We start from the raw sequence: 26,877 nt of genomic DNA, 5'->3' as shown, positions 1-26,877 counted from the left end.
TCTTATCTTTGTTCATCCCCTTATCATTCGTCATTCTTATCTTTGTTCATCCCCTTATCATTCGTCATTTTTAACTTTGTTCATCCCCTTATCATTCGTCGCCTCCTATCTTTCGTCATTCTTATCTTTGTTCACCCCCTTATCATTCGTCGCCTCCTATCTTTCGTCATTCTTATCTTTGTTCATCCCCTTATCATTCGTCATTCTTATCTTTGTTCATCCCCTTATCATTCGTCGCCTCCTATCTTTCGTCATTCTTATCTTTGTTCACCCCCTTATCATTCGTCGCCTCCTATCTTTCGTCATTCTTATCTTTGTTCATCCCCTTATCATTCGTCGCCTCCTATCTTTCGTCATTCTTATCTTTGTTCATCCCCTTATCATTCGTCGCCTCCTATCTTTCGTCATTCTTATCTTTGTTCATCCCCTTATCATTCGCCGTCTCCTATCTTTCGTCATTCTTATCTTTGTTCATCCCCTTATCATTCGTCGCCTCCTATCTTTCGTGATTCTTATCTTTGTTCAACCCCTTATCATTCGTCGCCTCCTATCTTTCGTCATTCTTATCTTTGTTCATCCCCTTATCATTCGTCATTCTTATCTTTGTTCACCCCCTTATCATTCGTCATTCTTATCTTTGTTCATCCCTTTATCATTCGTCATTCTTATCTTTGTTCATCCCCTTATCATTCGTCGCCTCCTATCTTTCTTCATTCTTATCTTTGTTCACCCCCTTATCATTCGTCGCCTCCTATCTTTCGTCATTCTTATCTTTGTTCACCCCCTTATCATTCGCCGTCTCCTATCTTTCGTCATTCTTATCTTTGTTCATCCCCTTATCATTCGCCGTCTCCTATCTTTCGTCATTCTTATCTTTGTTCATCCCCTTATCATTCGCCGCCTCCTATCTTTCGTGATTCTTAACTTTGTCCACCCCCCTTATCATTCGTCGCCTCCTATCTTTCGTCATTCTTATCTTTGTTCATCCCCTTATCATTCGTCATTCTTATCTTTGTTCACCCCCTTATCTTTCGTCATTCTTATCTTTGTTCAACCCTTTATCATTCGTCGCCTCCCATCTTTCGTCATTCTTATCTTTGTTCATCCCCTTATCATTCGTCATTCTTATCTTTGTTCACCCCTTATCATTAGTCCCCTCCTATCTTTCTTCATCCCCTTATCATTCGTCGCCTCCTATCTTTCGTCATTCTTATCTTTGTTCATCCCCTTATCATTCGTCATTCTTATCTTTGTTCATCCCCTTATCATTCGTCGCCTCCTATCTTTCGTCATTCTTATCTTTGTTCACCCCCTTATCATTCGTCGCCTCCTATCTTTCGTCATTGTTATCTTTGTTCATCCCCTTATCATTCGTCATTCTTATCTTTGTTCACCCCCTTATCATTCGTCGCCTCCTATCTTTCGTCATTCTTATCTTTGTTCACCCCCTTATCATTCGTCGCCTCCTATCTTTCGTCATTCTTATCTTTGTTCATCCCCTTATCATTCGTCGCCTCCTATCTTTCGTCATTCTTATCTTTGTTCATCCCCTTATCATTCGTCATTCTTATCTTTGTTCATCCCCTTATCATTCGTCGCCTCCTATCTTTCGTCATTCTTATCTTTCTTCATCCCCTTATCATTCGTCGCCTCCTATCTTTCGTCATTATTATCTTTGTTCACCCCCTTATCATTCGTCGCCCCTATTTTAGTCACTCGTTGCACTCGCCGTTAAGCTTCCTGCTCCCCATAATGGTAGTTCTTCGTAAAATACCACAATATTTGCCATATTGAAGAAATAAAATGAGATCCTTAAAGGGTCTGTCGCCCCCTCCGTCCCCCTTTTTTCTAGTCTTGTATGTTTCTTAATTTACACTATGTGTGATATGTTTCATTCCAACTGTGTAAATTATTTATCAATATGTGAAAAAATAAAATAGGTCTTTGGTGGATGTCGCCGACGACGACCCCTCAAGGGCCTCGGACTCCCTTTAATCCGCCCTTGATGACACCATGGGTCCCGGGTTGGAATCCAGGCTACTAAGAGAAGTATACGTAACCCACTCATCCCTTCGAAAGTCCTGGCCACCCCACTTTGTGCGATGCCATGACACCACATGGAAATGTATATACTCTATCCTGAGAATCTCTGGAACAAGGCCACGCATAACGATAGAGAATACGGAAAACCGAGTGGGTGGTGCGAAACAGGGCATGCTCGTGAAAAGGATGTTAGCTGCAGTTGCTTTTACCCCTCCATGCAATCCTGTTCCCTTGCACGTGTTCATTGCTCGAGCCCTCTAGCGTAAATACTTGCACAAAGACTTGCTTTCATTTGTTTGTTCCAGAGATTCCTGGGACAGGGTATAGGTTTAGGGGTCTAAATATTCTCGACATCGGCCAGAATAGAAATGATATAACTACCACCTCTCTCCCGCCAGGTACTCGTTTATGAGGTGGTGTGTGCCCCAGAACAGCTTAGGCAGGTACATTGACAGAAAAATCTCACCTGTCAGGGTAGTACGTAGTAGTTAACTACCTGGTAGTTAAATGACCTTTTAGAACACAAAATTGCATGATAGAAATTTCACAAAAATTGAAAAATATTAATAATGGATGAATTGGAAGAAGAAATTACCTGGAATTCCACTTGGACCAACCAAACTACGTCTCCAGATCAGTCATGCCCAGAACCCACTTCTCCATGAAAACATGACATCCACCTATAAAACACCAGGATCCAGAGCGAACCAATCACAGGACGGAGTCTAAATGCTGTCACTTCATACTCACATAATTAACCTTTATACTTGGTCTACAATTCTACATTCCCTGATGATGAAAGCAATGTATGCACTCAAAATTTTGGGATGCTAACGTCGAATTACCCTGGCTGGTAACCCGAGAACACTTGTTAGAATCAGGATGCCAGCTGCCAGGAAAGTTACATACATGAAATAATAATTAACTGACAATAAATTCTTTACTGTTGCAAGTGAAAAATGTGGCACAAGTTTGTGTCTAATAATTACAATCTTAATACAAGAGAAATAATAATGAACTGCCAGTTACTGGCCTCGGTGCAGAGCCAGTGATTTGGATACTATACGACGCACGTTTTTAGAAGCGATATCGGGCGGAGCTACGGAAAGCGTGTCCTTGGCGAGCAGCCAATGGCAGGAGTGCAACGTTGTACAGTTAGGAGACTGCGGCGCGCAAGTTAAACGCTGTGTTCTGTTTTCTTTCTTGCGCGCAAAAAGTTTGCATAAAACTCGCCACTTTAAGGTTAACCATAAGATGGGGCACGACATTTTGAACATGGCCGTCCAAGTTCCATGAATATCCGTCGCCTACAGCCGGAGTTATCGCTTCTCGAAGAAACATGGGAAACAACACGTCTCTACACAGACACACAATGACCCCTTTCGTTTTCCATCCGTGTTCAGTCTCTTTGTTTTTACGTTGCCACCGTGTTGACCCCGCTGAGTTGTTGGGTCTTGGTAAAGCTATGGGTGTCAAATTCGGCTGAATATACACAATAACCGTTCATTGTTGTTGGCGTTCACGAACATTGCGAGTCAGTTAAGTCAGTTTGAGTTCAGCGTTTTCGTAACACGGTCTGTGTAAGATAATTATACTCGTACGCCACGAAGAACAATTGTGAGAGGATTCAATACAGCCCTTATTGATTGATTGATTCGATATATTTTACATCGCTTTTCTGCCACTTTTGGCTAATCGCGAAGATGAGGATGGGTGGTGATATGATGAAATTGATGAAGGGAAACTTACAAACACCTATGCCCGGGCCGGGATTCGAACCCGAGAACCCTGGCGTCGTAGCGCGCTGTGTAATACAGCCATTATGTTCGATTCTTGTGCAATAGTTTGTGTTCCGTGAGTGTTATTATATAATGTCGCGCCGGCCACTATGGTGCAGTGGTTAGCATATCGCGATACGACGCCAGAGGTCCCGGGTTCGAATCCCGGCCTGGACATGGATGTTTATGAATGTCCATTCATCAATTTCATTATATCATCACTCATTCCCATCTTCGCAATTAGCTAAAAGCAATTCCTCTATAATAAATTCCTTCAAACTTCTTTCAGGTACGACTCTTATATGCCGCAGTGATATGATATAATCCTGTGTAGAATTCTTCACTATATATTTCATTGTACTCAAATATCACGTGCATTCATTATATATAAAAAGTTGAATATTGGACACAACGAATTCTCTGTGTTCCCCTTCCGCTAGCAGTTGGTTTGACAACAGCGCAAGAGCGCTTGCAGCGTATTGGCTGAACTCATGTTCCTTCTAAAAGCGTACGCCGTATATAGACTGACAAGTTACGTCCTGATATGCTCAGATCGCTGCGGAGCACTTCCTATTACGTTATACTCCCCACCACTCTTCTACCTACTAGTCTTTGTCTCGAGAGTATGAGTGGTGCCAACTCAGCAAAATAAAGCTAAAACAAATATGACAAACCATTTTTACTGTGTAGATTGACGATGCCGGCTCATATCAGTTTATGAGTGGTTCTTTTGATTTAATCCGGTCTTTGAAAATGAGTAAGGTGCACATCGTAAACTGTAGTATTACGCACGCGCATTAAAGTTTATAACGAAGAGAAACTACTGGGCGAATGACTTCATTTTCTGAATGCGACATCGAGCAGTGGCCTGTTTTTTTTTTTTTAAAGCCAAGTGGGGTGGGGGTTCTTTTGTTTATCGTACAACACTCACTACGAGAAGGCCATTTGATAACATGCTTGCCTGTGTTCTTTTTTAAAACATTGAAATGTTCTTGCTCTTTACTCTTGGGCTGCATATTTTTGAACTGCAAAAATCAAATCATGCCGGGTCCAACGAAATCCACAATCTGCTCTGGAAAGCCCCTTAGAGGACAGGCCAGATAAATTGTTTACAATGTTGCAACATATTTGCGAAATCAGAAGGAGTTACATAAACTTAAGTATAATTTTGTCGAGTCCACAAGCGCCGCCACGGAGTATCTAAATGGATGGTTTCTCAAGTTTTAAAAGAATTGGATTGATTTGTTGTTTTAAGTCCACTTTATGCACAGCAAGGCTAATCGGGACTCAACCTACAGTTTAAAGTGAGATCCGAACCACTATGTGCCTCCACCGGGAATCGAACCCGGGACCCCTTGATTACAAGGCGACGACGCTACCACTGTGCCATCGGGGAGGCCAAGTTTTAAAAGAAGGAAAAGAGTCGTTGGCGAAAGGTGAGCTGAATTTCTGTACTTCGACAGGTAGAAAACAGCCCAGGAAAAAGCTAATACAAATTTCGATGAAAATCCTCAGATCATTCTGCTCCCTCCAGGTTGCAACACTGCGAACCAACGTCGCTGCGAAGAGTGGAGTGGGGTGAGATGCGCAACAGCTATTTGCAGTGTCTTGTTTTTAAACTTGTCAAGTTATACTTTTACTTGTACAGTCGTGGACACTTATGGGTTGTAATAATCCCATTGAATGTCAATGGGGCTGTTACAACCCAGAAGTGTCCATGACTGTACACCCAGTGGCGAAAGAAACAGTAGACTAGTTATCCACCACCATTTTCATTTGGTCTGTATTACACAATGTGATGACAATGAATTGAAATAATAAGGTCAATAAGCAGAGAACAATGCCTGCTTGGAACCAACATAATTTCATTCGTTAAAACAACACAGAACGTAGAATAAAAAAGTAATGACAATAGTGGTGGACAATTTGCCTACCATTATCTTTGCCGTTGACTGTACGAGGGGAGGCTGATAAGTATAGAGTCGTACCCAGAAAAAAATGAGCCAGGAAGCTGTAACTGCCACACCATTCTTCATATTCCCCCAGGAAGTCAATGAACTTGCGACAGCTGTCCTGCAGCTTCTTGAGTCCCTGCAAATAAAATTCTTCCGACTGCTGGTGTAATGACTCATTTGCAGCATTAGTTGCCTCCTGAACACTCCCTAATCGTTGTCCCTTTGGGAACAGATGGGAGCCAGGTCAGTGAATAGGGTGGATGAAGCAACACTTGAAAGCGTAAGGAGGTCAGTGTCGCAATTTGTTTCATCTGCAGTGTGTGGCGAGGTATGGTCATGCAACAGGATGATGCCTTTGGAGAGCTTTTCCGAGATGCTGCCATTTTCACTTTCGACCTAAAAAACAAAGGGAAGTTAAAATCATAGAAAGTCGACCAGTACACCCTGCACATTTCAGCTTCCTGACTCAATTTTTCTAGGTAAGGCTCAACATTTATCAGTCTCCCCTCCTATGTCTTGTCTCAGAGTTCTATCCTATGGTCACCATATTTTTATTTCTCACCATATTAGATATGGCATATTGAATATGTAGTGAATATTTATAGTATAGCAGAAGTTGTACATCATTGATGTTGAAACTGGTCCTTCAGCATACTGAGCCAGTTGTAATGTAATTTTTCTATTTTTTTTTATTTTTTATTATTATTTAATGTCAGTTTTCTTGCACTGTTGGATAATCGCTACTATGAGGACGAGTGATGGTTAGATATTTATGATGGGACACTCACAAAGAACAGCCATGCTCAGACCAGGTGGGAACTTCGGTGGCAAGATTGTAAGTCAGCCACGTAATGAGCTCATCAACCAAACTGTCTGTTGTATTGTAGCGTAACTCTGTGTTACAAAATAGGTAACAAGATATCAAAATTCAAGAACAAATTGCTGGGATCCGGCAGTTTTTTCCAGACCTCACGCATAGTTTGCACAAAGATGTTCACGATGCGTGTGAGCAGGTTTGAACAGAGAAAGCAGGGTATGATCCAGAGAAACTGGGACCTTCGCCAAGAGTTTGATACTGCAGTGAGGAAAGCAAGTGTTTATTTGTTTAAGCATCATTTGGAATTCTCGGCGTGTTGGTTATTAGTGCTGGAATTTCAAGGTGGCTGCTACAGAACAGCTGGAGGTTGGTTTTTAGAGTTGGAAAATACTCCCTAAATACTCGTGTAATAGGTGCTTATTTCTCCCAAGATATGGAAATTTGGTGTCTAAATTAACTGTTTAAAAAGCTATAATTGAATTACTTATTGTGTACAACGGATTACATAAGAATTGGGAGATAAAGTGATCCATGTAAATCTTAAATGTTGAGTGTTTATGCAGAAGTACGCTTTCAGCTTGTGATGCTTGGAGGTTTTATAAGATTTATTGCCCCCCTGCTTCCTAATATTGGAGGTTTACAATCATTTTTTTAAATTTTTTTTTTACATTCTAGTTTACAATTTTCAATCACATAACTTTTGGTTTTGCTATTTATATATTAGATTACTAAATTAGATGCTGGAGGAAAAATGTAACAGGAGTTGACAGCACTCTCACCTTGATGACCTCAATTCTCCTGGGAGAACAGGGGGCCACTCTGAGGCCATGATAACAAACGGTATATTATACAGGGTTATTCAAAATGATGGATACACTTTCATTCATGTATATTTCCTTGAATATGAACAATATACATACAAGAGAGAGGGGAAGGTCTAAAGTTTCGAATACTACCGCTAGAGCGCAGTTGCGTAACCAAGCACTCGAGTGCGCATGCTCGTGCCACCAAGGACCCTTCAGTTCAGTTCCGAGTAAGATGGGCACCGTGCAGCACAAGGTTTTCTGCGTTCTTGAGTTTGGCAAAACTGAATCGGCAACAGCAGTGCAGCGAGCATTCCGTCTTCGATTCGGCATAGAACCACCAATTAAGAGGAGCATATGCCGTTGGTTTAACCAATTTCAGCAAACTGGATGTCTCTGCAAAGGATAAAGCACGGGCCGACCCTGTGTGTCAGAGGAGGATGAGAGACGAATTGAAGGCAGTTTTGTGCGCAGTCCCAGAAAATCAACTAATGCAGCTGGCAGAGAACTTGGAATACCTCAAGCAACTGTATAGCGAGTTTTGAGACGCTGTTTCTCGATGAAGTCCTTCCTCACCGGTGGATAGGTCGCATAGGAAATGAAGACCTGGCTCTTCTGTCGTGGCCCTTGAGATCTCCTGATCTCACACCATTTGACTTTTTCCTGTTGGGGGTATGTCAAACAAGCCGTGTACGTACCACCTCTACCACAAACTCTGGGCAACCTGCAGAACCGTATCACAGCTGCAGTGAACTCAGTTACACAAGAGATGTTTCTTCGTGTGTGGAATGAGTTCGGCTCCCACTTAGATGTTTACCGAGCTGCAGGCGGTGGCCATATTGAACATCTGTAACCTCTATTGTAAGATTGTAAACTTTAGACTTTCCTCTCTCTCTTGTATGTATATTATTAATATGTAATGTATATTCAAGGAAATATACATGAATGAAAGTGTATCCATCATTTTGAATAACCCTGTATTTAAGGTGCAGAGTTTACATTTGCCATTTCACATACAGGCTCGAAATACATCTGCAAACACAAGTCATAAATATTACAGGTCATACTAATCTACGATAAATTGTTAATTGTATAAGAAATAAGATATCAAAGGATACTAAGAAAGTAAACAGATTGAATTTTGTTTTATAACCTCCCTCGACACAAATAGAAGCTACACTGTGACAAACTTGCCTCCTGCGATTTACAAATATGTATGCATTCAATGCGATTTGGATTAATAAAGTTGCAACTTTTCACGTCTACAGACAACAGTTCACGCAGAATGTACGGATAATTCCCGGAGCCAATAATCAGGGTAGATACGATTTTTTGATTATGAAATTCCCTGACTTTTCCAGGTTTTCCAGACCAGAAATAAAATTTCTCCAGACATGTTTGTCATCATGATTTTTGCTTTTGAACCTCATGTTTTTCAATTAAAAATGCAGGCACGTTAATTATTATGAATATGAATATACACAGTTATTAGCTGAAAATTTACCAAGTGATTAATATAATGCTATTCAATGAAAAAATAAATAACTATTGTACTTCCCCATTTTCACTCTCATTACAATTAAGGTGGTGTAAAAAAATCAATAAAAAAGTGGCATATATCAAAGCTTTACAATGTAACCTGTATACAACCTCAATTAGCCTATATCAATACAAATGAGAAACAACAGAAAATTAGGTCATGTAGCTTTAGAAAATATGCAATAAGTTTAATGATTATATTTTTTAATTTATTGAAAATAGTACATATTACGAAAATTCAGAACTTGAATGGGGCCGGTGACCAGCCATACACCTAAAAAAAAATATATACGCGGGCCATACTTAGGAATCAAATATCTCCATTATTTGAATTTTCCACATGCCGGAACCAATTTTATATTACAGAAAACATCGAAATCTGTCTTTTAAAAGGTAACAGTTCCGAATGTTTCATGATTTTTTTTTTCAAATTTTCCTAGCAGGAAGACGAATTATCATAGAATTTTGGCAATCATTGTGACACGAAATTTGAATCTTCCTTAAAATAATGAGCACTATTTGGATTCGAAATAAGTTATTTCTGTTGAAAAAAACTTCAAAATGACCTTACTCAATCATACACGCTTCACACGGACGAGGTACTCTCCAGTTGACAAGCGACAGTAAGTATCGTAAGCTAGTGGGAATGAATGTAGAAATAAATCGGAACCTTAGTAGAGTGCATTCAGTGTCTTTATTTTATTTCTAAGACAACCAAACCTGACATTCCTAACCTAACCACAAAAGCATATATTCACAAAATCTTAAGTAATCGCTAAAACTCTGCAGTATGTGTTAACAGACATAAATCGAAATCGAACCATGTAAAAGTTGCATTTGTAGCATGATGAAATCGTAATAAAACAAAAGGAACTTACGCTCATTTTCACCACTTTTCAGCATAATTTCATTCTACACGCAAACAATACGTAAAATTACTATCGGCATGAAACCAACATTCCTAACCTAACAACGATGTGTGACCAGCGTATGGTAATTCCTCTAATTAGCACCAGTTTTTAAAAAATAAATTCGTTCTACATGCACAAAACACGTGCATATTCGAATAATGACGTCACTGATACTGCAAAAAATCACTAATTTCTGGGGTGTAACACATCTCTGCAATGTAAAAACTACGACAATGAGCAAATGAACTAGTTGATCAGGTTGCTTCTGAACGGGTCGCAAACGAAGGACTCAAATTCACAGAACAGGTTCCGGGGGGGGGGGGGGGGAACGAAGTAGTGAGTCCCTTTCTTTTTACTCGGCGTCCGCACCCGTCCAGTGTGACGTCAACCACAGACAGTTATGTGAAATTCTGCTCTTCAAGCTTTATTGCAGATCCAAAACCAATGAACTGTCCGAACACCAACCTGCTCCGTTTCACATATCAAAAGAGAATGGGTTCCGAACGGGTGTGTTCTTGCAGAACGAAAATTTCCTCACCACACACATACACACAAAGCTAAAACAAACTTTTTTTCCGCAAGAAATTCTGAGGATAGCTGGTGCGTAGGTTTCGTCTTGAGTAGCTCGTTCTCTAAGGAAAAATCTCACGCCTCTCCAAATTCCGGTCTTGAACAGGTTCACAAGAACGAGTCGCAAAATGAACGGATCCAAGAACCTATATCCGAGAGTGAATAAATATAGAATTGAAATGCGAAGGAACCATAATTTTGTACGTAACAGACTAGAAGTCATAATGACGAGAGGAAAAAGTTTCTGAACTGAATCTTTTGGTGGGACTGGAATCACAAGAACCGAATTTGGAAGTGGAAATGAACCGTTCATTCATTTTGTAACTGGTTCTCCTGCAACTCCAAAATGCACGTAAATTCCAGAAAATATCCAAAATTCCCTGACTATTCCCTGACCAACCAAATTCCCTGACTTTTCCCTGTTTTCCAGGTTTTCCAGTCGCGTAGCAACCCTGCAATAATTCATGCATAATTCCTGGATTTCCCGGTGAGTAGCCACCTTGGGGAAGCATATCAACTTTCCTCCTGAGATTTCAGCTGTGTATGGGACACACCATCGTGATAAAATTGGGGATCTATGAATGAGTAGTGTAACCCAGTCATGGAAAACTTACAACAACTGGGGTTCGTAGTGCTGACCATACATCACTATAACTGGTTGGATGATTGCTCACCTCTGCTGAGGCATGTGGGAGTGAGGTTGGTAGTCAGTGGGTAAGCATTGGCCCTCAAGGGCTATTACATTACAAAATAGCTTATTACTATTATTATTATAAGAATTGCATTACAATATGACAAGATGTATCAATTCATGACTATCACATCACGAACAAATTATTCAAAAATTCTTTTAAGTTGGCCATCCAATTGAAACATAGCTATGGTCATAATTTGTTTTCTCTTTGATAATCACCAGGTGTCTAAAGGTTTTCTCCTTTTAAATGAAAAAGTACTTAGTCACCTCAATATGAAAATCTGTACATTAATAATTCAGGTTAACATGATCTACAACAGATAAGCAAATCTTGTAAACATTTTATAAAACTCTGAAACTAGTACAGCAATGTATAATAATACAGATATGGCATATATAAAGGCAAAAAATGCATTATACAATTTTCTGTTTGGTATAAACTTATGAATATCATTGTGCAAGTTACTGTTTGCACACCTTGCGCTCCCTTAACATTTAATATAATAGTATTTGCAAAATATGATGCTCAAAGAATTAAATCTTCTTACAAAATCACTTAGATTAATGTCCTGTGTTTATTTGTTATTATTTTCTTATGTTTACTTTTATTGATGTACATTAAAAATATATTTAATATGTTCCTGTTCCCGTCTCACCTTGTGTGTAGCCAACAGTTCTCAGAAATCGGCAGCTTTCTTTCACTCCACGAGTACTTTCAAATACAAAATTACCATGAAAATCTGACACACACAAAATAAAGCCAGACTTCCTTCATTTGTCATGGAATAAGCCAGGTGGTATAATAATATACTGTATAACACAGGTCTAGAAAACATTATAATGTCAAATGATTGATTGTAGGGTGATAGTGCTTGCATAAAACTCACGCAAGACCACTGAAAAATTATGACTTGAAGCTCTTGAACGACCGTGACATGGAATCACTTGAATCACTGAGGGAACCAGCAGCCAACTCTAACAGTGGGTGAGCCAGCTTCAAGGAGGGAAATTCTTTTTCGAGTTTCTCCAGAATCAGAGGACTTATGAGTTTGATCAAGTGTTTCACCCAGTCCTGGCAGTTTTGCAGTTGTCGATTGCATCCGATCTGCAAGACGAACTCTCTTAGCTGTGCTGGAGACAGATTGACTTGGCCGAGCTCGTAGAAGTCCCCCTTTTCCTGTGGTGGGTGTTTTGCGTAATTAGCTGCTAATTTGTTGTCCTCGCCCCCTTGTCCTGCAAAAAAAAGAACCACAGATGTATACATGGGTATCACCAGAAATATTTAGGGGTTGGGGCAGGCAACTGACAAAACATGAATAGTAGAAATAAACAACAATAATAATTATTATCATGGTTATGATTATTATGCAATAATTACTGTTATAAACTATTAAAAATAAACAAATTTATTATTATTCTACCTGTTGGATCGAGAAATAAGAGACTCGCTGCAAATATCCTTTTGACTATATTTTCAAGAACACGTGCAGAACACTAAAAAAACATGACAATCTTCATACTTTTTGCCCGGGTAGTAAAAATATAACACAGCATAGAACAAACAAAAGTACTGCACAGGCTATTGCCCAGAATACATAGTTAACAATATTGCCAGGTGCCAACTCACATAATATCTAACACTACCCTTGGGGACATTTTGCTACTCTATCCACCTGATGAGTGAATATCCAGGTCAACAATTTTCCAATATTTTTTAAACGTTTTTTTTTAAAGTTAATCCCTCAGAACATGCATCAAATGTGATGAATTTCCTGGAAACGCTAAAAATCGCAAAAAAATACTAAACTTGCATTATTTCCTGACTTAGAATACATGCAAAATATGTTTAACATGTCATTTTATCAGCTTTCAGTGCAATTTCAAATGTGTAAATTAAACATGAATCAATCAAGACAGATTAATGCCATGTTGTTTACTTAGCACCCAAAAAACTACATGTAAAAAAACAGGAATGTAGGTTTTTCTAAAAAATTCACTGTAGAATAGTAATTTGACAAAAATTTTGAAGCATGGCTCAAGGTTAGCCTGGGTAGGTCAATGAGTCACTGTTCTAAATTAACTAAAATTTACAAAATGTGATTAGTGGAACCACTAGCAAAAAAAACTGTGCAGACCCACATGGAGGGGAGGGGCAGAATAAAGCATGTTTTCTTATGGCCCGAGCTGAACGGAAGAAGGGAAAGCTTTTCCTTGTGGTCGCACTATAGTTTAATGTCAAACTGAATCTTTCAGGGTACCATTTTGGCAACTATGCAAATTCTGATTCTTATAACATGAAAAATGTGCAAGTTTTTCTGGCTCTTTTTAATGCAAGGACATCAACTATTTTTATATGCAGTATTGAATTAGAAAGTAAAGTCCTCCATTTACACATTGCCTTGAAGGCAAGCATAGGGGGCAATGTGAGTGAGGGTCCCACACTTTATCAACCTTTCTTTTTTTTAGCACCACACACTTTGGCCACCTTTAACATCCTTCCACCTTCTAGTTTTTTCATTTTTAAGTTTTCTAACTTTCTCCAATATTATGAGTTCTTTTTTATAAATACTTTCTAACTTCTTGGGAAACCTGAGAAGGTTTTGGAAATAGGGCAAACATGTTACATTAGAAACACAGCCACACAAAACAATTCTTTAATATTTTCTTATTGAATATCTTTTATGGTTGATTGAACGACGACAACTTAAGAGGGCTTACCTTCAGCTATTCTCCAGGAGCCATCTATAAACTTAACTGCCAAAGCCCAATTACGCAGCATGTTACGAGTGAAAAGATACATCTCTGCCTCTCTTTCTTTGTTGTCATATTCTTCAGGAACGCTCCCTGCTAAATTGCTTAAAAACAATGCTGAGTTTGTTGCAGCTGAAGATGCTCTGGAAACAGACGGTAGACTCGCAAACATCTTCACACAGTGATTCCTAAAATAGCAAAATAACATTTCAAGCTAATAATACCTTGGTGCCTGGACTGTTCAGAAATATAACATTTATTGTATAGCCTAAAATGTTATGGTAATTCACTTCATCACCTGTTTTTTTTAAAAAGTTATGCAAAAAATTCAAATTGGAATTAAATGTCAATTGGGTGGTCTGAGATTTACCTAAGAATTAATATGTTAAAGTGCAATGGCAAACAAGTTAGGTTCAAGACAATCAAACATCCACCCCAACTAGTTAGCTAAGTACCCTATGCCCTTTTATTATTATCACAATTACTATACAGTGGTGGAAAGAGATGATTCTCTCATAGGGCAATAGTACAGCACGTTCAAAAAGTGATGCAACCTTATGGGAAATCTCATGAATTATTCTTGTTTCGTTATAGGTGCTGAATAACTGAGCAGCCATGGGCTATACGTTGCAACAGCATATATTCATTGTGACAGAGTACATCTGCACCAGCAGTTATGCTTTGACCCCGAGGGCGTACACAGAGAAGTACGGAACAGATGCTCCAAAGAAATCCTTCATCAAGCAGGTATACGGCAAGTTCCAGGTGAAGGGAAGTGTAGTGGATGCACCGAGAAGGAGTCGATCAAGGTTGTTAACAGAAGAAAAGTTGACCGATGTGCGATCTGCATATGTTGCGAGTCCAAAAAAATTAGTGCAATGCCTTTCAAGCCAGTCCGGGCTCTCCATTGGCACTACACACATGGCATTGCGCAAGTATTTCAAATTGTACCCCTATAAAGTTAGAGCGGTCCAGCAACTGCTGCCTGAAGACCTGAATACCCGAAAAGACTATTGTCGTTGGTTCATGGAATCTGTAATGCCAGAAGGACAGGAACTCGATGATTGGTACTGGACTGATGAGGCATGGTTCCATCTGGATGGATACATTAATGCCCAAAATTCTCGGGTATGGGCCAGTGACAACCTACACGTGATGAAGGAGTTGCCTCTGCATGCACAGAAAATTGGCGTTTGGTGTCCCATATCACGTAGTCGCGTGTTCATTACATTCTTTGAACAGTATGCGACATAATGATGAGAGAATTTGTTAACATGGTGTCAGATGAGAAGTTGTAACGCACATGGTTTCAACAGGACAATGCCACAGCCCACACAGCTGGGAACACAATGCGTTACTTGGAAGAGAGTTTTCCAGGACGACTGATCTCAGTGGGGTTAAGGCCACCGCAATCTCCAGATTTATCGCCTCCAGACTTCTTGGGGGGTTAACTTAAGGACTCCGTTTACGTTACTCATCCGCACAGTATTCCGGAATTGAAAGACAATATTCGTAGCTGTGTTGGTAAAATCTCACAGATAACATTGAAAAGGGTTTCAACAACATGGTTCGTCATGTCCACTTGTGTGAAGAACAAAACGGCAGTCACTTCCAGCACTTAATGTAAAAAATGAATAAGAAATGTTTTCCCATAAGGTTGCGTAACTTTTTGAACACCCTGTATATGTATGCATGGGCATCGAAACAGTCACTCAACCACCCCTGGAAATTAGCATTCTTCATTTCTTGTTACAAAAAATTAAAAAGTTTGTTAATTTTATTGTTGATAATGTAAATAAGGGTAACAGTATGGTATAGGGAAAACACATTTTACTCGTTCATTTCGTCATTTTTTACATTCGTACTTACCTATTATGCATTGCAAAACATTGTTTAAGGTGGGATTTCGCTTTTTTCACGAAAATAGCTTCAATTTTCCACATATCGAGTAATTATTGTTCGTTTCTCTCACACACAATATGGCGGAGAAATCTTGACTAGTGTTGTCGATGATCAGTGGGTTTGCAGTGTTGCAACCTTCTTCACCAAAAAAAATACCTACTTTCGTGTTACTCATTTTGTATTTTTTTTCCAGGTTCGAAAACTCCATGAACCATGCACGTGTAGCCCCACACAGCATTCACAGATAGCCCACAACCCAATCATAAATAGGCCCACGAACCATGCACACGTAGCCCCACACACCATTCATAAATAGCCCCACGAACCATGCACGCAAGGTTAGGTTAGGTTCTGTGAGGTTAGGCATAGTTAAAATTGTCATGTTCTGGTAAAACAATGGCGAGTTTGGAAACACTGACCAGGGGTTACGTCACTGAATGCAGGGAACATTTGGTTCACATAGACGAACGTAATGGAGGCAAGAGCTTTTGTGCATCGGAAATACATTAATGTCGAAAAATACATTATTTACCGGCCGAATAAGTTGAACGAAGGAAGAAAACACTTCCACGAGCTTTCAAAAGTCTACAGAAATTCAGTTCCGTAAGTAGTTTCTCCTGTAAATTTGAAGAAATGTGTTTTCCCTATACCATACTGTCACCTAAATAAGTTCAGTATGTTATTATTCCAACAGAATAACAAAGCAAAAAAATGCATTAAACTGAGCTTAAATACAGAAACTAGTTTATGTAAAAAAAAAATATATATATAAAAGTATTAAAATAAATTTCAAAAGCTGTGCTGGATAATTCACTCATCTAGTGGGTGGTGTAAAGTCTCCCCTCCGCAAGGATATTAGCAATACCTTGGGAATAAAATTAGGGCATGAGTTTACAATACCGGACCACTCTCCAATTTCTATAAAATTTCGCCTACTTACTAATTTCAGTGTCCTGATGACGTATCTGTATTTCATATTTGGCGGTCACTTGTTAAAATTGTACATTTATGTGTAGAACTTGTAAAATAACCTTGCGATTTACCACGGTGATTGTCCATACACAGCAATTCAGAACCATCTTTCTTTCGCAATTCATTAATGGTCTTCCTTTACGCACAACAATCTGGCTACCTTGAATATTGACATCTACGAGGTTAGGTTAGGTTCCATTAGCATAAATACAAAGAAAAATTAATATTTTCGCTAAGAGACGCGTTACCTTGTCTTGCCTAACATTAAAAAGCTCTCTCCCGTGACATTTTCTCCTTTTTCTCCTCTCAAATGGGGTCGTAGAACACAATGTTGCTAAAGTGTTGTGCGATAAGTGACACCCATTCGGGGGGAAATGGCGTGTTCCATGAAGCTGCTGTTGTTATGGTAGGGTTATGTTACGTTAAGAAAATATAGTTTATTTCGTTTTTTCTCGATTTCTATACTCGACCGCCATTTATTAAATGCAGATTCGTGATAGGAGTAGGCGAAATTTCATAGAAATTGGAGAGTGGTCGGGTATTGTAAACTCGTTCCAAAATTAGTTTAAAGTGGGATCCGAACCACTATGTGCCTCCACCGGGTATCGAACCCGGCACCCCTTGATTACAAGGCGACGACGAGTTATTATTGTAAAATTTTAATTATGAGTGTAATAATAATGATTAATATTCGTACCATGCAAGTTATCCTATACAAAATTTCTGGCGACGCCTATCATGGACGTCCGCAGGATTTTTTCCAGGGGAGGCAAAGGAGGCATATTTTTCCCCATAATAGTGATGCCCCCCTCAAAAAACACTATTTCAGTCTGAAATTATCATGTTCCTTCAACGTATTTATAATAATGACTATATAAATTAATTACGGTAAATGTCTGTCATATCGGAGACACTTTTCTTCAAATTTACAGGAGAAACTACTTACGGAAATGAGTTTCTGTTGCATTTATCAAACTTCGTGGAGGTATTTTGTCACTATGGAATGCTGCACACAGTGGTAAGTACGAACCATTTGCAACTTAAAATATGCGTTAGAAATGTGTCTCCGATATAACAGACATTTACCTTGTTTACTGTGGCTGAAATGAAATTATGTGTGAAATAGCTATATAATTTTTCACGTGGACTTTCATTTTCCAAAAAGTGGCTCCCTTGCCCCCTCCCGGACGTCCATGACGCCTATGTTTAAATGTAATACCAAAGAATTAAAATCATTTTTTTAATAATTAAAAAGTCACTAAAAATTTTATGAATCTGTAATAGCTACCAATCGTCATTTTCTAAATTTTGTCACTTGTATACACTGTTCCGCTGGATGATGCATTATTTTCTTGATTCTTTTTAATGGTTTCAAAATAGAATGTGCTTGTGGCTTGCCCTTTTTTGAAAATACTGAAAATAAGTTGAAGATGGTGCACAGCTGGATGGAAAGCTCCGTACGGGAAAATTCAGTTTGTACAATGAAAATTCCTCTGCTGTGAGTGATCGCTTCTGCGATTCAACGAGAATAACATTTATCTAAATCTTTTATATTCCTACCTGCAACTGTGAACGCAAAGGTTTAAACCTGTTGTTGTGTCTTGCTAAGCACTAAAATGACTGAACTGCATACAGTAACACACGCACACCCCAAAAGATAAGCAGATTCAGTAGCGTTTTCCTTGTGCACGTTGAGGCAAATGCTTGCTTGATGCCAGTCAAGGATGTTTTTGTTTTGGTTACGGCGTTACGCGTTACAGCCAGCTGTTTGGTTTGGACGAGGAGGAGGGAAATCAGGAGATAACACGTGACTGGTGAGGGTGGAGGAGCAACAAGTGTTGCTAACTGCATTTTATTATTATCAAATTTAGTATTATGCGAAAGAATTTTCGCGCGAAATGAAAATGCGATATCGTGTGAAACATTTAGCCCATGCCTAATATTACGTAGATTCGTGAGGACCTGGTCAAGTTATTTTTATTTCTAATATTTTGTGCCAAATAAATCCTAGGTTTAGTATGGAGGTTGTAGTTGTACCACAGACAAATTGAGGTTGTGCCGTGTTCAGTGGCTTAGCGCAGTTCTCTGGCCCCCTGCAAGCAAAATATTGGGGCCCCCTTAGCAATATATATATATATATATATATATATATATATATATATAATGTGTGTGTGTGTATTGAGATGATGCCAGAGTGGGGCGCACGTACAATAGTCAGCCAATCACCCCTCTTCCCCCGTCCCCTGTCAGAGAAATTCACTTTTACCCAAATATTCTTCCTTCCCATTTTGTGTTTTCGACTTATACGAATATATCAGATTAGCAGATTAGTAGCTTCTTGAAACTAAATGAGGATAGTCTGAATCTCTCAGAATAACTGGAAGAAGAAATTGGAAATTCTTACTTGAACGCCAGGATTGTCTTTTACTCTTTTTGAAGAGAAGCCAAATAATTTGTTCGTGATCCTTTGTATTTTCTGATTGAAACGTTTAAAAAATATATCAGGTTAGATATAATTGCACAGATATTAAAAACAAAAAAAATACCAGGCTTCCCCGTTGGCGTAGTGGTAAAGTCGTTTCCTTGTAACCAACGGGTCCCAGGTTCGAAAGCCGATGGAGGCACATAGTGGTTCGGATTCCTATTTAAATTGTAGATCCAGTCCCGGTTCATAAAGTGGACTTAAAAATTTAAAACAATTCAATTAAAAAATGCTGTTTGGGGGAATTGTTTAAAGGATTGTAAACACTCCTCTCTGGGATTTGGAAGTGGATGCGCCTTCAACTCCAAAGCCATTCCCTGGCTGTCCCAGGTCAAGATTCGATATAAGTTGCTCACATTAGCCTCCAAATACTAATAGTGAGTAATGTACTCAAGCAAACTTATCATTTCAGTTTTGGGGGTTGAACTGGACCTCTAGATTGTCATCACGAGGTCAATTGCAATCTGCTACGAAGAAATAGCAGCGGACTCCAATTTTGAGACATAGATAATAAAGTGGCGATGGGACTATTATTCACTGAAAATTTTTCACTCAGTGAAATGCCGATTGGAAGGACTGGGACACACGGACACGGTGTTTAATTTTAATTTAAACGATGCCATTTCCTTTCGATAGACCACTGAGCATATATTTCTTAAATACTTTCTCATGGAACAAGAACGTTTTTTTAATAGATCATCAGTGCTCAAAGCGTGCATGTGGGAGGGATGGACGAATGGGGATGCTTATGCTTTCCCCCACCTGAAAGATTTCATAAAGCATTCCCCCAGAGCTAGGATAATTTACATAAGCATCCTCCACCACCTACTGCAGTGTCTTCAAGTTGATCGCAAACTCGAACAAGCAAATTCGCAGCTAGGAATTTTCACATTGAATACTGTAGATCACAGAATCGTAACAAATTGGAAAAGTAGAACTGGTTCGACAGAAATGAGCATAAAATGTCAATATGTAAGAAAAATTAACTTCACAAAATCCTCCAAAATAATGGTGACATTTAACTCATACACCCTGCGTGACAGAAGAGGAAGTATTGGCCCTTAGGGTAAAGGGATAATTGCCCCTGCACTCCACGTCCTACTGAGTTTTGGGACCCCTTTGGAGTAAAAGGTAACAAGTGTGGACAATGTTAAAAATTTATATCATCAATTATTTCAATATAAAAAGACTTGGGGCCCCCTGGCAAATATTTAGTGGGAAGTTACATTTTAAATACAACTTGTAACTAATTTTAGTGGTAAAAGATCATGAATTATCAAGTTTGATTGTTTATTGTATAGCAATAAGGCATCGATTGGTTGAGCAACTGAATCTTTCTGGATTAATAACTGTAGAAATTGACACACTACACTAAACTGCGTAGTGTATTTTCCTATCCATGGTCATCTGGGAGCAAGTAAGTTAATTCTGCATTTCGGAGGGGGCCTACATATCAAGTTGCCTGGGACAATACGCTGCTTATTATCGCAGACGTCATACGATACGTTACTGGGAACCAGATTTATGTTTCGTACATCGATTTCTTATATATATGAGAGATACTCTCTGTTGAATTTCTGGGAGTATATAAAATTTGAGGAGCACAGAGTGAGAACATTGAGGGATCCCTACACCTTGGGCGGTCGCTACGCCATTGACCGTATTTAAAAAGGTAGTTTAAAACTTCGAAGTCTACAGCACAGCTTGTAATTGAGATAGAGCAGGGCCGGCGGAGGGGAGGGGCGAACTATGCGACCACCCAGAGCGGCAAAATTGGAAGAGAAGAAAAATAAACACTACGATCTAATCACTAGTGGGCAAATGTCTACAAAATATTAATCTCGATGTGATAAATGCTGTTAGATTCTTTGTAAGCACTTTGAAAAAAAACAAAAAAAAAAACAGGAGCGATAAAAATTTCAGTTACTTAGTTGATGCGAATGAATTGACATCGAATTTAGGTATAGACGATCCAAGGCAATACTGTGCACTCTTCAGGTTTGAAATCGAAAGAAGAAAATGCAGTTTCGGTGTAAAGCAGACCACCAGTAGTATGTCTATGCAGAGGACGAAATTGTTGAAGATCCACAAACACGGTACAAAGTTTCCTTTTATTACCAGACCCTGACGCGATTAATTTAGTTCTAAGAGAAAGATTTGTGAATTTCTCGATTTCTTGTATGATTATCTGAAAAGTGCAAAACTTGCATGTATATTAACATTTGAAGGCTCTAAAAATCGTACTGATTTAAAAGATGAACTGAATGGCTATAATACAGCGCCTGTAGCTATAATAAACACAAAAATACACCAAAGGATACCTTGAAACTGATAAGATCATGATTTTCCACCAAATGCGAGTGTTGCACTTCGGTTTTTATTAATTTTGCCCGTAAAACTAAACCTACAATCCGTTAACCATGTCTGAAACACGCTTGAGTGGTCTAGCGATGATCGAGCGCCAGCTGGTTGAGACGTTAGATCACGTGATCAAGGAATTCGCTAGTGCCAAAGCAAGAAACGTTTCCTTCAAATAATTATGGTATGTTTCACAACTCATCCAATCTCAAATCAATGGGTACCTGGGGCGGGGAGGGAGTAAAGGAGGCCGAAGCATGGTTCTGATCACGTCACCTCCAAAATTGACCAAGATCGAGAATGGGTGGGACTCTACCGGCACATCCCTCTAAATGCACCTTCATGGCACGGCGCTACATGCACGGGGAACTTTACCTTTATGTTTAACATCTACAGTTATTTATCACATTTCAGTGTAGGGGTGTGTCTAAGTACAAATTAGAAGAGGATATGTTGTTACGCTTCAGTTACGCTTAAACCCTACTTTTTTGTAGTTTTGTTAAGTTAAGGACTATATTAACAATCAAAATTTGTTTCAATTTTATGCAAGACATCATTATACGAAAAGGAATACTATATGTACATTTTTTAAAAAAATCCAATCATATATCATAGGCATACAAAAGTTAAAATATGAGATCAAGTCTTGAAAGCATTTATTTTCCAATACTTGTTACATTTAAGATACGTTTAATGATATAATATGTAATTTAGTGTCACATTTTTTTAAAAAAATTGCTGTGGTCGGGATTGTTCATAATAGTATTGCAATAGCGTAACAAGTCTCAGACTTATTTTTATAATTTGATGTTTTACTTGACCTCCCCGATCGTGTAGTGTGGCGTCCGTTCACCGAATTCTCACTCCTTAGCCTTGCCCTGTTGCTTTCTGTATTCAAGTGAAACTCCCAGACCTCTCGTAAGGAATTTGTAAAAACGTTCATTAATTTTAACTCAAACGTGCAGTTTCCTCTGCAACAAATCGCAGTGAGCCTGGGTGTGCCCTGGTCAGTGGCGGATCCAGAAGTTACAGTTGGGAGAGGCATGGGCGTCGCCAGAAATTTTCCTAGGGGGGGGGGTCAAATCGAAGATGTCCAGGACACCCCATCCCCTCAAAAATATTTTGATACAGACCAGTGGCATATTTTAGAAGTTTCTTAAGGAGGTGTACATTTTTGAAATTATTGCATTATCCGTATGTTAAATTGTTGTTGTTGTTATTATTATTACTACTACTAGTAGTAGTAGTAGTAGCAGTAGCAGTTTTAGTTTAGTTTATTTTAGCATCCAATAAATTTATTATATGAAGAATATGAAGTACTTGCTACAACCAAGATTACATAATAGTTACTTCTAACAAATTAACAGAGATACAGTGTTGCAAATTATGAAACTTTCGTACCAAATTCGATATCTCAAGACCATTTTTAAACAATGACGCAAAATGAGGTGAGGCATAAATTGAAAAAAATAGATGCACACTTCCAAGGGGGGTCGACCGCCCTGTTCGACCCGCCCCCCTTGCCGACGTCCATGGGGAGAGGCGAATTTCAGTTGGATACCTCACCTAACCGAAAATCAATTCTAACCTGGCTGCACTTGCACTGTTTTGTGTAAACAATATATACGTAGTTTTGTAAACAGGAACCAAATACGTTCTAGAGATTAGCGGGTTTTTTTCTTCAAAAATAGAGGTTCGGGGCTGGAATACATTATTATTATTAGCTATTGTGTGACGTTATTACCGCAATATCTCCCATTGTCACGGTAAACTGAACGATCACATATGAGGACCGAGGAGTAAAATAAATAAACAAAAATACATTCTCTGCAGGGGAGTCGGGTCCCCTTTTCAGGCATATTGCACAGTGGTTACAATCCAAATTTAAACTCTAGGTCCAGGTTCGACAGGGGCGGCGCCAGGGGGGCGCGAAGGGGTGCTTGCGCACCTCCATCTTTTCTTCCGCACCCCCTAATCAAAACCTATTATCTCTCACAGTGTCATATGTCGCAGTCACATGGAGTGCCCGAATGGTAGGTAGTGAGACCGCCGCTGTTATTGTACAGTGGGATCCATGAGTATTACCGTGCAAATTGTCCACTATCATGTTCGTGCACTTTATTTGACCCAATAAGAGCTTCAAGAATTAAAAGAAAACTCAAAACAAGCTGTTGACAACTTCTGCGCCAGCATACTTAAAAATCCATCGCTTAAAAACACACAGGACGTAAGAGAAAAAAATAATGAAAATAGTCATGGACAATCTGCACGGTAATACTCATGGATCCCACTGTACGTATATAACAGCCAAGCATTGAAAGAGAAGCCGCATATATTTTCATGTACTAGCGCCAGTCTCTATAATGATCAAAGGCCGTTGTCTTTTCTTCCGTCAGTATTGTTGTTAAGAATTGTTTCTTGTTTTGTTTTAAGTGGCCTGATTGTGTTTTTCGATATTTACGTACAGCTCAGTGAGGTTTCTTTTGGCATTGTTGTTAAACGGTTTTAATGTCCGCGTGCTTGTTCACAAACTTCGCGAAGAAATGTTACAGTTCGTTGATGTCCCGCGGCAGAAGGGGATTTTAAGAAAGATGAAGTTACTGTGCACTTGGCGTTATGTCCCGACACAGGCGGAAGATAGCCAGTGGCGCAACCACAGGGGGACATTACCTCCCCCCCAACCTTGGTCGGAAATCAATTCTATGGGGGAGCTGGGGCAAACATTGAAGTAACATAATACAAATAACAAGGCTAACATAATCTAAGAGTAGCAGGAGAAAATGATACTCAAGGTGGAATTAGTTTTCATGTATTTCTTTTTTTTTTCTTTCTTCCAGACGCCAAGGGTACCTGCAGGGTGGGACACAGAGAGGCAAATGCCATCCTCGATTTCAAGTTCTACGCAAATAAAAATACATTTCGTAAAATTTATTTCGTAAATTCGTAAAAATTCGGAGCAGTAGCTAGGGGACGGTGAACAATCTAATTTAAAACGTTGTAGAAGAAAGAATACGGCGCCCTATTAAATTAACATTGTTGTCAGTTTACAATAATTTGTTCTTGCGAGCGAAGCGAGAAGTGAATATCATTTATTTCTGTAATGCATTGTAAATTATCAGAGAGAAGTAAGGTCAACTGTGTACTTCAGATTGTTACTGCAAACCAGTTTGATCTTAAATTCATGAACAATTGTTTGGATGAAAATGAGCGCGCACATTTGAGAGATTTATATCATTTTTGCTGTTGGTTTGTTATGAGGCAAATGAATTGATTATGTAATGCATTTAAATAATATGTTATATATATATATATTAAAGGAACTTGGAATACGTATACAATTTAGTGTTAACATGTTGCATATGTACTTTCTTATTATTTACGTCGCTCCATGTTGCATGTTTGTAAAACACAAACGAAAACAAATGCTTTAGCACTGACTTCTCCCCTTTTTGCGTGATTTACGAGGATAATAACGTATTTTATACTACTACTACTACTACTGTTGCAATACTACTACTACAATACTAATAATAATGGCATTATTATTATTACTGGCACGTTTATCCTGGTACTTGCCCCCCCCCCAGACAAAAATTCGTGGTTGTGCCACTGCTAAAACACGCATGCATATTTGATACTTCCTTTATTTTGAACATCGCACCCCCTAAATTTTATTCCGCGCCATCTCAGCACCCCCTCCCCTCCCAGATGATTAATCCTGGCGCCGCCACTGAGTTCCGATGAGCCTGTCATGAGCAAAAGTGGACTCCAATCAAACTTACAAAAATATTCTGGAAAAATATTAGGTGTAGAGTAACCAAAAACCTGGCAGTTGGGAGGGGTGATTACCCTCCCGGCGTGCATCCGCGTCTGCTTGTAATATATAGTATTATAGGATCAAAGATTTACTAGTGAAGAAATAAAAATATATATATATATTGTAGTCTAAGAAATTCATGTTCCTTCCTTTCTTATGTATTGAGTTGACTTACAACAGTAATTTAACCAAAGCCAAACACCCCAAAAACTCCGGACCAATAATCTAAATTTCCTCAACACCCCTTAAAAATTTCACAACGTGTAAGTTGACTAAATTTACACTCACAAATCTCCCCTCCCGCTCCCCGATGGAAAATTCGTTTTACGTAAACCCAGTCTTAGAGCAGTAGCAATTTCCTATTTTAACTACTGTGCAAAGTTTACCAGTTTTGCTTGCGGGAAATATCCCGTTTTCTGGAAGACCAAGGCCATTCTACTGCGACGCATTCCTTTTATAATCTCCACAAGAAATAGAAGTTCCCGAAGTTATAAAGCAGTCGCGAGAACGAGATTGCCAACCACTGATTGAAGAAAACACCAAAAGTATATTGGTGGACTGATTTGGTTTATTTTACTTCACTTTTCTTCCACTTTAGGCCAATCGCGGAAGACGAGGATGAGTGATAATATGGTGTTCGATGAAGAAAGAATACCCGTGCCCAGGCCGGGATTCGAAACCGCGACCCTAGGCGGCGTAACGCGTTGTTTATCACTCCACTAGGGAGAGCGGCACCATAAGTATATACCCAGACTGAAGGATTACATGTTATTACTCGTATATCAATTTACATTTAGTTTATTGGCGATCGTGTGATCTTTTGATGTACATTTTTCGCAAGGATGTCGAGCAACTTAATATTATAAGAGTATAATGAAATGACAGTATATACAGTTAAACCCAGCAAGTGAGAAAGAACACAGTTACTAAAATTATAATTATCGTGTCGGTGGTACATTCGATAAAAGAAAGGGTTCGTTCCCCGTGGAGTCACTTTGTGGTTCCTAGTTCGGTTCCCACTTTAAACTGCAGGTTCAGTCACTGTATGACTGGGCTTAGATCGATTTGGTTTATTTTACTTCGCTTTTCTTCCACGTTTGACTAATCGCGAAGATGAGGATGATGTGATATGATGACATTGATGAAAGGACACTCACAATGAACACCCACGTCTAGGTCGGGCGGGATTCGAACCTAAGACCTCTGGCGTAGTATCGCGCTTTGATAACCACTCCACCACGGAAACCGGCAACTGGGCTTAGAAAAACAAACTTCATAAAGTGAAGATAAAATGAAGATGATATTCTTCTTTCTTTATTTCTTCGTTTTTTACAATCAGCGATGACAATTTCTTGCCATCGACAGACGTCCTCTGACTAGCAAAGGGGAGTCGCATGCCATCCCTTACTGAATTTCTGGGTAATGCACCTGTGCACCAACACAAACTGTCAAAAAAGAAAAAGACTAGTCTAGTCTGTCTTAATT

The 26,877-nt window shown here is 39.1% G+C and overlaps 1 protein-coding gene across 1 annotated transcript; it reads right to left on the bottom strand.

The window, feature by feature from the left end:
• Positions 1 to 11,439: 11,439 nt before the first annotated feature.
• LOC146003911 (uncharacterized) lies at positions 11,440 to 18,481 on the bottom strand. Its single transcript, XM_083142396.1, has 3 exons — positions 18,296 to 18,481; positions 13,829 to 14,049; positions 11,440 to 12,343 (listed from the first exon to the last, which is right to left on the bottom strand). Exons 2-3 carry the CDS (start codon positions 14,031 to 14,033, stop codon positions 12,015 to 12,017), a joined length of 534 nt encoding a protein of 177 aa, XP_082998522.1. The 5' UTR covers positions 14,034 to 14,049; positions 18,296 to 18,481; the 3' UTR covers positions 11,440 to 12,014.
• Positions 18,482 to 26,877: the final 8,396 nt, after the last annotated feature.

This window comes from Lepisma saccharinum, chromosome 21 (assembly GCF_977018435.1).
Source record: "Lepisma saccharinum chromosome 21, izLepSacc3.1, whole genome shotgun sequence".
NCBI classification, from domain to species: domain Eukaryota; kingdom Metazoa; phylum Arthropoda; class Insecta; order Zygentoma; family Lepismatidae; genus Lepisma; species Lepisma saccharinum.
Note: the sequence above shows the minus strand (reverse complement) of the source record. Positions and strands in the feature narration are given on the sequence as shown.